Source organism: Silene latifolia, chromosome 3 (assembly GCF_048544455.1).
Source record: "Silene latifolia isolate original U9 population chromosome 3, ASM4854445v1, whole genome shotgun sequence".
In the NCBI taxonomy this organism is placed as follows: Eukaryota; Viridiplantae; Streptophyta; class Magnoliopsida; order Caryophyllales; family Caryophyllaceae; genus Silene; species Silene latifolia.
The window spans coordinates 6937398-6948639 of record NC_133528.1 but is presented as its reverse complement, the minus strand read 5'-3'; the positions used below and the strand labels follow the sequence as shown (position 1 = coordinate 6948639).

The 11242-nt window shown below is 40.9% G+C and overlaps 1 protein-coding gene across 1 annotated transcript; it reads left to right on the top strand.

The window, feature by feature from the left end:
• Window positions 1-3671: 3671 nt before the first annotated feature.
• LOC141646976 (putative hexosyltransferase MUCI70) lies at window positions 3672-10359 on the top strand. Its single transcript, XM_074454995.1, has 11 exons — window positions 3672-3874; window positions 5079-5450; window positions 5898-6149; window positions 7073-7286; window positions 7424-7533; window positions 7610-7809; window positions 8327-8430; window positions 8936-9123; window positions 9244-9443; window positions 9874-10079; window positions 10191-10359. Exons 2-11 carry the CDS (start codon window positions 5186-5188, stop codon window positions 10198-10200), a joined length of 1749 nt encoding a protein of 582 aa, XP_074311096.1. The 5' UTR covers window positions 3672-3874; window positions 5079-5185; the 3' UTR covers window positions 10201-10359.
• The last annotated feature ends 883 nt before the right edge of the window (window positions 10360-11242 follow it).

The window sequence follows — 11242 nt, the reverse complement described above, 5'->3', positions numbered from 1 at the left end:
CCTGTTGTAAGGATAGACTTTTCCCTTTCTCCGATTTCTTTGCTACTTTGAGGGATTGCATGTTGCATCCTCTCGGCAGCCTATCCGGACGTTGACCACTTCGTCATTCTCGTCTTTGGAGACGAGCTTATGCGCTTCCCCCGGTCCGAGACATACATCCGTGTTAGGGCCCGGATGGACATCACTGCGTCGGCCTCGCTCAGGGTGATTCGGCCTATGAGAACGTTGTAGGCGGACGAGCCGTCGATGACCACGAACTCAGCTAGGACATTTTTAGCCGCATTCTTTTCGCCGAACGTTACGGAGTCCGATTGATCCTAGTGGTACCAGGCCGCCCCGCAGAAGTCGTATAGTGGGTTGGTGCGGGGCTCAAGTCCTTGACTTTCGGCCGAGGCCGAGGAAGCACTCCCCGAACATGATGTTCGTGTACGCGCCGTGTCAATCGTGCACCTTTTGACCAGGTGGTTGGATATGTCCAAATTGACTACGAGTGGGTCGTTTGTGAGGAGCGATGACTCCTTCGTAGTCCTTCCTTCCAATGGTTATATCGGGGATGTTGGAAGCGGGGATCGCCGTGTTGGGCACAAAGTTGATGGCCTGATATAGCTCGTTCAGGTGCCGTTTGTGCCCATGGGCGGACCCTCCGTTCTCGTTGCCCCGATGACAACATGGATCACTCCTATCCGTTCAAGACGGATTTCTTACCCGAACTTGTCGGCGTCGGTCTTTTGGCTTTTGGCAACGTACTTGCCGAGGCTCCCCATCCGGATCGCTCTTCAATGGCATTCTTCGATGCCGCGATGTTGGTTAGATGGCCGGTGTGGCCGTGGTACTCACAAAGATCGGCTCGTGTCACCGTCACTTTTTGGCTTGGGGGTCTCTCCCACTTCGGCCCTCGTTTTTGCTCGGGCGAAGACCTCGGTGGGCGATACGACGAGAGGGGTTTTATCACTATACCGCCTCCGGTGGTACGTTCTGAACTCCACCCGCGCCCGCCGAGACTCGTTTCTGGCGGATCTGTCCGACCGTGACCTATTATTCTCACGGCGTCTTTCATCGGACCGTGACCCGTTGTTGTCACGGCGTCTTTCATCCGGGTTGTCCTCCCGGCGCTCTTCTTTTTTCGAGTGCTCGGCCTCACCGGGCCTACCCAGGTCTTGTGATAGTCCTCTACCTTGATGGCTTGGTCGCCCAACTTCCGGCGTCCAAACCCAGGCCTCCGCACTTGATGAGCTCATTTTTAAATCTCCCCTTGGGAGGCCCTTCATCGTCGAAGAAGGCCGCCGATTCGGGATTGATTTATCGAATCTGCTGGACCTTTCCGTCGAACCTCTTCACATAGCTTCGTAGAGACTCGCCTCCCTCCTGTTTGATAGTTAGGAGGTCCGATGTCTCCACGGCCCTTCTCTTGTTGCAAAGAGTATCGGGCTAGAAAGGCGTTCCTTAGGTCGGCGTAATAGTATACCGAGCCGTCGGGAAGCCCCTTGTACCAACCTTGAGCCATCCCATGCAGAGTTGTTGGGAAAACTCGGCACCAGACCTCATCGGGCTGCTCCCATACCGACATGTAAGACTCGAAAGCCTCAGCGTGGTCGGATGGATCACTATCTCCTTTGTATGATAGAGGTGGCAACTTGAGCTTGGTTGGCACCGGACTTCTAGGACGTAGGCGCCGAGGGGTCTGTCGACCACGTGTCGAACGACACGCGGCGATCGGCTCCTCGCATTCCTAATCCGACTCCTCTCCTCGTAGCGGGAAGGACTCCTTCTTCGACTTGGACTTCTCCTCCAACTCTGTTGAGTCGGACTCCTTTGGCTCCTTTGGGGTAAGCCTCGTTCGTGCTGCGGGGACGCTGTCCTCCCATGAGTGCGGGAAGGACTCGGTCTCACCGCGCCCACTTTGGGCTCCCCGCGACTTGACCGGGTCGCTTCTCCTAGTGCTCCGTCAAATTTCTCGAGTCACGTTTTGGGCCCCGGTCTCCTGGACGGTTTCCGCCGCTCTTGTCGGCGTGACAAAGTGAGCAAAGGCGTATTCGATTAGGTTCGGGGAGCATTTTCGGTTTTGCTATGTCAACCACATGTCCCATGATGGTGACCGGTTGGGCGGCGCGCGTGTCGGGTATTGTTGGCATCCCGAACTCTGGTTGGATTACTCCGCCGGTGGAGGGCTGCACGACTCCAGAATTGTTGAAGGTATCATCTTGATAGAATGCGGTTTCGTCGGTCACGACCGCGTCTTGTTGTTTCGACATCTTCTTAGCTTTTTGGGTGGGTTTTTGTTTGTTTTTTTTTTGTGTTTGGGAATGAATGTGACTAGCTTCTAGTGTCTTTCCCCACAGACGGCGCCAATTGTTCCGGGTGTAATTCCAGAGCAAGTATCGTTACCACCCGTGGCTTGTAGAATGATGTCCTTGCTTGAATCCTTCTTGCCTTTATCGTTCCTCTCGGCCTCTCCTACAACAATGAACGAACTGAGGGCTTGGCTTTGTGCCAGCGTCTTTCACTCCGACGCTCAAGTCGATGTAAACTTAAAGGATTAAGTTGTGTTACTTGGCTAGATATGTATTGTAGAGAGATAAGGAAGATATTACCAGATGAATAGTGTATTTAGGTTAAGTTGTGGGATCCTTTCCTCAATGAAGGTTGAGGAGTATTTATAGGCTTTCACCTTTTGTCGCGTAGTGGCCAGTGGCCAAGTGGCTAGCGGTGGAAAGATCGATCTACCCTCGGCCGAGGGACCTATGGCGGGCCGTGGGCCATGTTGACTCACCGCCGAGGGTCTTGGATATGAGTACGCGGGTATGTGTCCCGGTGGCGGTTGTCACGCCGAGACCCAGGCTAACAGTAGATGGGGCGCATCGGCTAGAAAGTTGTCTAAGTCGTTGACTTGCTGTGGATATCTTTGACCTTGTTCAAAATGTTGACTTGGTCAGCGGTGCAGAATATGCCCCATCAGCATTAAAGATAGAGGATACGATGTCTAGTCATGAAAAAATGTACTAATTCTGTCTTATTCGTTTGTTTGTCTTTAATTAAACACAAAATCTTATTATAGGCGACATATATCCGTCTATAACTAAAGACGAGCCAAATACAATACCACACTCTTAATAGGATAAACAAGTGGAGTGGTGGAGACAAAAAATGTCACCACTTTCAAGCTATTTGACCCGTCTTTATCTTTAGACGGGATATATCCATCTATAGTAAGACTAGCTAAAGACGGGCCAAATACAATATCACAAAATCTCATTGTAGACGGCACATATCCGACTATAACTAAAGACGGACCAAATATAATACCATATTACTAATAGGACAATAAAATATTCATCACAAATAATATAAAACGTAAACAAATGATTGAGACGGAGGAATAATAAAATAATCGCAAAATCTCATTATAGATGGCACATATCCCGTCTATAACTAAAGACGGGTCAAATACAATACCACATTCCTAATAGGACAAACAACAAATGAGGTGGTAGGGGCAAAAAATATCACCACTTTCAAACTATTTGACCCGTCTTTAGCTATAGACGGATATATCCATCTATAACATATCCGTCTCTAGCAAGATTAAAATAATCTGATAGTACCAAATAATCAAATATTCTCCCGAGGCAAAGCATACTTGTCATAAATTTGACATTAATTAATCATGATTTATGTCTTAATTGTCGTCATCTGATTAATTTGTATGTTCCTCAATCTCATTGATAGTATTCAACAATCAGCACAAAAACCCCTAAATCTCCTCGATTTTCCCCCCTTTTATCAGGAACCCTAGATTATTAATGGTAGTTCTATCTAATCGGCAACAATTTTGTTCGACTTAACCTACTACTAGTTCTGTTGCCAATTTTCTAAGGTAATCTCAAAATTTTGACATATTTCATCGTTTGAATTTTTTGATAATTTTATAGACGATCGTTTTTGTTGAATGCATGATGTAATTAGTGTTTGATTAGTCGAGAAATTGGGGAATTGTGTTGTAGTTTGCTGAAATTGGGATCGCATTGTCAAATTAGTGTGTAACATAGTTTGTATTAGTTATTGTCGAATGCGTTATGTAATTGATGATATTTGATGTTTGATTACTTGATATTGTGAAATTGTGATGTAGATTGCTGAAATTGAGATCACATTGTTGAGTCAGTGTGTATTAGTTCAGTGCTACTAGTTTTTTCGACGTTTTATTAAGTAATTGTCGAATGCATGATTTATTTACGATATTTAATGTTTAATTAGTCGAAATTGTGAAAGTATGATGTAGATTGCTAAAATTGAGATCGCATTGCTGAATTAGTGTGTAGCTTAGTTTGTATTAGTTCAATGCTAGTTTTTCGATTGTTTTATTAAGTTGTCAAATGCGTGATTTATTTGATGATATGTAATACGAGTTGTTTTTTCCTGAGAAAAACGATACTTCCTCCATTCAACTCCAAACTACCATATTGGTTTTTGCATACTATTCACAAATGAATCTTCAATTGCAATTTTCTCTCAATATATAAGTGAAAATATATTCTTACGGGATCTTATTTGATTCGTCTTTACGAGTACATTAAAAATATGTAACTTTTATAATTTTTGCATATACGTAGCTAATGATATTTACCGCGCAAAACATGCGTTGGCAAACGTGAAAAGTGTACTATAGTAGTTTGGAGTTGAATGGAGGAAGTATATAATACTATCGTTGATAAACCCGGGAATTGCGAAGTTGTGACGTAGATTGCTAATATTGGGGTGACATTGTTAAATTAGTGTGTAACATAGTTTGTATCAGTTCAATGCTAGGTTTTTTTTCCCGATGTATTATCATCATTGTCGTATTTGTTGAATGCGTGATGTAGTTGATGATGTATAATGCTGTTAAGTTTCTTCACTGGGAAATTGTGATGTAGATTGCTGAGGTTGGGGTCACATTGTTGAATGTGTAGCATGGTTCGTATTAGTTCAATGCTAGTTTTTTTTTTCTCTTTTACTTTTTTTTTCCCCAGTGTTCTATTATTAGTATTGTTGGTTTTCGAGGTTGAATTTTTGTGTAATAATTATATTTTGGTGAATAGTGGAGGGCAGAACTGAGATTTCCGTAGGCTGCAATTTTGAATTGATCTGAAGGGCGTGTTGGGGAAGTAAAGACAATGAGAGGAAAATTTGAGGGTTTGGATAGACAATGACCCCAAAGTCATTGGGATTACGAACGGGGAGTTATGGATCGCTGCAACTACAACAATCAAATGGTGTGTTGCACAATCACGCGGCCACAATCTTCCCTCGGAAGCCATCTAAAGTCCTACTTTCGAGTCACAGGGAAAAGGAGAAGGAGAAATGTATCCCTTGTATTTTCAGACTGTTGTGTCGGCGGAAAGTTGGAATGGTGATTTTGGCTTGCTTCGCTGTGCTGGCTTTTGCATCGAGCTTCTTCACATCCAACAAAGGTGTGTGTATTCCCCTTGTTATCATCAAGAGAAGTGTGAATACCATATACTGTCATTGCTATCTGCCTATTTTTAGTGTTGGTTTGATAAATGTTTTTTAACCAACAAAGACCTAAGTGCCTCAATGGCAGGGTTTGTGGCGGGGTAAAGGATGTGACTTCTTCGCAGACTTACCCCTGTGCCAGAAGTCTAGAACACAGCTACGGGTTTTCGGATGACCCTTTATGAAGAAATTGTTCATCTTTAGTTAGGTTCTAGTCTCTAGTAGCTTAAACTGAAGAAATTTTCAAATAATTTGTTCTTTTGTATTCGCTGTTCTTTCGTACTTGAGTATTTGGATTTCTATATGGTTGTCCAAGTATTATCTTAAAATTAAGTAACTACCATGTCTAAGTTCATTTCCTGATGAGGAATAACTAATGCGTGTTTGTGGTTTGCCTTGCATAGAAGCAACAGAGGTCAATAGTATATATATTACTGAAGCTCTTCAACACCCAAATATTCATTCCAGAGGTGGTTTGATCCATGCTTCAGCTGCTACTGCAAAGGATTCTACTACGAATAGAAATACTTCTAATTCACAGATTTACGAAAAAGATGGTGGAAGACCATTTGTTGCGCCTCCTGCAGTTCACCCATGCAAAAACTTCAAATTCCCTCCTCCCCCACCTCCTAACAGGAGACAGTTTGGACCAAGACGTAAGATCCACTAGACTTTTACTTTTTTGGTTATGGTTGTTTGGACGAGGGATAGAGTGTCCTTGTGATGGGCTTCCCTTAAATAAGTCGAATCACCATGATTTTCAGTTCCGATACTGAAATTTGATTAAAAATGTAGGACTAACCTTATATCGGCCGAATCACTACAATTCAGAATCTGAACACTAATGTTGATTAAAATTACAGGGGTATGGGGTGGGATAGGTTTCATCCCCGATCTCTTGGCTAGCATATTCACGTTTAAAATAGTCGGGCTATCCGATTTTAAGGGAATAATTGCATACAAGCAAGAAAATTAAAACGGCGCTACCCTCGCCTAGGTGAACAAAGAACCTCCAACTCGCAGTATTTTTATTTATAAATTTATACAATAGCCTTACCCTTGTGTTACCAACATGCGGGGTAAGGAGGGGTCGGATGTACGCAGCCGTACCCTTGTGTTAGCAACATAAAGAGGTTGTACTGGTACGTGACAATAGAAAGAAGCGCATCACTTTAGTCCTTTGGCTCCGTTGGAAATAGAACATATATGTTTTAGACCTTTTTTCTACTTTTTAATCCACTACGTTTTTATTTTCGAAGTGTGATTAGTGACCAATTTAGAGAACAATCACTTGCAATATTGCAAAGGCAAAAGCTTAACTGGTTTATTACATTTAAACTTACTCATAACAAGTACACTTAATGATTGCTTTTGCCCCTTCCTCTCAAATTACACATTCATTTGTACAATTATGGGGAATTTATCCTGTAAACTTGATGGTGGTATGACATTGGGAGTTTTAAACGAACATTCATAACTGACTGGGATTTCAGCTATTAAAGTTGACATTGGTTGTCTAATGGTTTTTCGTGCCTCCGCAAAATTCTTAATATTGCTTTTTGTTCATTGTGTGCTCCAGCGTGTCCAGTATGTTATCTTTCAGTTGACCAGGCTGTTGCTAGCATGCCTAGTTTACCATCAGCGTCTCCGGTGCTTCGTAATTTGAGTTTTATTCACGAGGAGAATCCCATTAAAAATGAACCTCATGGAGGCTCTGACTTTGGTGGCTATCCTTCTCTCAAGCAGAGGAATGATTCCTATGATATACAAGAGTCAATGAATGTGCACTGTGGGTGAGTCCATGACATTATTGAATTTTGGACTAGAAAAAACCATTTTATTTTAATAATATGTTATATGTGTGATGAAAGTGATGCAGAGTGTAGTTACTGTTCAGCTAGCATGTTTTTGATACTATCATCTTGTACAGGTTTGTGAGGGGAAGTAAACCAGGTCGTGGTAGTGGATTTGATATTGATGAAGACGATCTTTCTGAATTGGACAAGTATTACAATGTTATAGTAGCATCAGCAATATTTGGTAGTGTACACACATCTCCGTTGGTCTTTTAGATTTGGTCATTAGAGATTCTTATTGTTCTTGTGATTTTCTGCAGGGAACTACGATGTTATACAGGAACCAGAAAGCATAAGCGACATTGCAAAGAAAAATGTTCCATTTTTTATGTTTATTGATGAAGAAACTGAAGACTACATGAGAAATAAGAGCATTTTGACTAGCAGCAAGATGGTTGGTCTGTGGAGAATAATTGTTGTCCGCAATATTCCATACAGTGATGCGAGACGCAATGGAAAGGTAAAATCATACCTTCTTTTCAGCTCTAATGTGGTGCAATGTTATTTGGAAAGTGAAACTTCTAACTATTCTGAGTTGATTATATGTTTCAGTGGTGTTCAGAATTTAAGTCTCTTAAAATTTTGGTTTACGAAGTTGCAACTTTTACTTCACTGGTCTCTTTCTCTACTTTTGTCGTCTGGTCCTCACCTTGTCCTTGTTAGGAAAAGTGTCTTTGTCGTACCTTTGTCAGAAAGGGACAACATATTCATATTCTTGATTGTTGCGTCACACATGCATATGGTTCTGAAAGTATCACAGGGTCAAGGCATGCAAAGCTTTTGTTGAATTTGCAGCAAAGTTTGCCTAAGTTGAGTTCTCCTGAGTTTTTAATTCTGTCTTTGCTGCTATACACGCAAAATGGCCCTGTTGGACATTTAGAAAATGTTACATCGTGCTGTTATTGTGCCTACTTTATTTCGGATTTGAATGATGCCTTTCTATTTCACCTTGGAAATGATGCGATTTCTGTTTGCAGGTTCCAAAGCTTCTATTGCATAGGCTTTTTCCTAATGTCCGCTATTCCATCTGGATAGATGGAAAACTTAAGCTTGTTCACGATCCTTTTCAAGTCCTTGAAAGGTATATAGCATCTGCTAACTGATATTTGTCTGTGAATCTGCCTGTTTTCTTGAAATTTGATAGATGGTAATTAAAGTTATTTATGGAGGCTGAGACCATTAGCGATTGGCAGAAAACATAGATAACAGCTCCTACCTAAATATGAAGGGGCTTTCTAAGATGTTTAAGAGGCATATATCACTGTATCAGTAAATATATAGGAAACGACGGCAGTTTATACTAAATAAAATGCCGGGGTTCAATGATTCTACCCATACCTGTAAATTTGCTGAAGCATGAGTTGCATGCCCCCACAGAAAAGGAAATGTATAACCTCTGTGTCTCTTTGGTCTGCCTTTTAATGTTACCTGTCTATTGATCTGTCAGATTATTCTTATGCGTTATTTATAATGTTCTGGCTGGATAGACATTTTGAGAAATGATTTGAAGTCCTACATGAGATTAGGCTGCTCAAATCAGTAGACTTATGTTTATCATTTACCTTTACACGCTATTTGTTTTTCAGGTTTTTGTGGCGTGAGAATGCAACTTTTGCCATCTCAAGACACTATAGAAGATTTGACGTGTTTGTGGAAGCTGAGGCAAATAAAGCTGGAGGAAAGTATGAAAATGCGTCTATTGATTATCAGGTTGATTTCTACAGGAAAGAGGGTCTGACTCCATATTCCGAGGCAAAATTGCCTATAACTAGCGGTGCGTAGAAGGTCCAATTTACATGTTTTTGGATGTTGTTCCTCCATATTTTTCTCTTTTTTTCCCCTTTTTTCTTTCTGCGCTCTAGAATCCACTGAAATACTATATGATATTCTGCAGATGTTCCCGAGGGCTGTGTGATCATAAGAGAACACATTCCTGTTACAAATTTATTTTCCTGCCTATGGTTTAATGAAGTCGATCGTTTCACTTCTAGAGATCAGTTAAGCTTTTCTACCGTCCGGGACAAAATAATGTCGAAAGTCAACTGGAGTATTAACATGTTTCTCGACTGTGAAAGACGTAACTTTGTCATACAGGTATGAGTATGACTCCCTTTTCTTAAGAATTCACATTAGCACCCAGTTCAGAATGCGTAGGAGAGTTCTCAATTCTCATATGCACGAGGAGTACCACGGCATGATATACTCTATAGTTTAGCCATCGCGGTTAATCAAAGACTCACTATTATTTGATTTTGAATTATGACGGAATAAATAAAAAAGGCTCAATTAACTACTTGCACTTCATTATTTATGAAGTGGCAATATTTGAATGCTATTCTGACTCAATTTTCATCATTGGTCTGGAACAACCGCCACGTGTAGTTAACTTAGGTTAATGCTGCGTACTTCAGACCTCCTCTACCCTACCATTGACGGGCGCCTTTAGGCACTGAACTAATATTGTTATTAAAGCGTTCTTAAGCCTATTTCACATTTAGAATCTAACATAACTATCAAACTACAGGCATACCACAGGGAGCTACTGGAGAACATGCCACCACCACCGCCACCTAGAATCACAATACGCCGTTTGCCTTATGTTCGACAGTCACCAACTGTAAATAGAATTGAGACAGTTGTACGGGCTGTCGGGAGGAAAAATCCTTCAAAGCGTGGCAGAGAGAGAAGATCTGGTTCAAGACGTCACCGGAAAGTAGTTGCAGGTGGCAGGTACTAGAATTTTTTCTCTAGGCTTCTTTGTTATGATCCACCCTTGTGTTTCACTTTTTTTTTTTTTAAAAAAAAAAAAAAAAAAAAAATCTTTCTGAGTTCTTCATTTAGGCAGGGTTAAAGAGCAACTTCTTTCCCGCTTAGCTACGACAGGATGATTCATTAACAAAACAGAAGACAAACTTGTACGACAATTAGAAAAAATAGAAATTCGCCAAATTGAACTTATTTTTGTTACAATGATGTCAATATATATGAGCTTTTTTTTTCGTTGTCGTCCTCCCCTGTATGTCCTTTCTTTCCTTTTTTTTTTTCGTTTTTTTTTTGTTGAGAAAGCAACTACATCACAAATGTCTTGGGGCAAAAAATCGGACCGGGCTCTCTTACCAGAAAACCACGGTGAAACTTATGCTTATTTATGTGTCACCCTGTAACTTCATTAAGGTTGTTTTCTCTTTTGTTTATTTCACATCTGGCTTTTCTGACATCAGTGACAATTGATAATACCTTGTCATAGAAAGCAAATAATTAAATTATTTGACTAAGATAAATCACATTGTTTATTGTTTAAAGGTGATAATACGTGTCTGAATAAATCTTCGATTAAATAAATTAAAAGAAACGATGAACCCGTTATTGACATACTAATATAACTGATTATATAATAATCTGAAATTATCAAAGTGGAAAAATAAGCAGTAATAAACCGATGCGACAATTAGCCTCTACAAATAACAGCCCAACTAAACAGTCTTTGATCTATCTGTTCTGAGCTCAAGCCATTGAATTAGTCGTTCTACTTCCTGGTCAGCATCCATGCTCTACTCTGACTCCATGAGGCTTGTTTGAAACATTACGTGCAAGACCGACCTGAATCCTTCTGTACTTGATGAATTAGCTCGTACAAAAGACCGTCCTGTATAAGTTTCCATGAACTTAAAGGCCCCAGACAAATGTACAAGAGAAAAAAGATTACGCATCCGGGTAGTAGCACTGCACTGTAGTTTTTGAAGAAATACACATTTTTCCGAAAGATATTACCATTTATAAATATAGTTTTTGAGCAATATTACATTTTTTTAGTGTAATGTTTTAATAAATGTGCTCAAAAACTTTATACTAAAGCAGAACTCAAAAACTTTAAAATAAAGCTCAGAAAATAA

Excerpts from the sequence above, each read along its gene's own strand:
- LOC141646976 (XM_074454995.1), top strand. The coding sequence starts at position 5,186 with ATGACCCCAAAGTCATTGGGATTACGAACGGGGAGTTATGGATCGCTG. Across the intron at positions 5,451-5,897 it reads CTTCTTCACATCCAACAAAG|AAGCAACAGAGGTCAATAGT; the intron begins GTGTGTGTATTC and ends TGCCTTGCATAG. Across the intron at positions 8,431-8,935 it reads CCTTTTCAAGTCCTTGAAAG|GTTTTTGTGGCGTGAGAATG; the intron begins GTATATAGCATC and ends TTTGTTTTTCAG.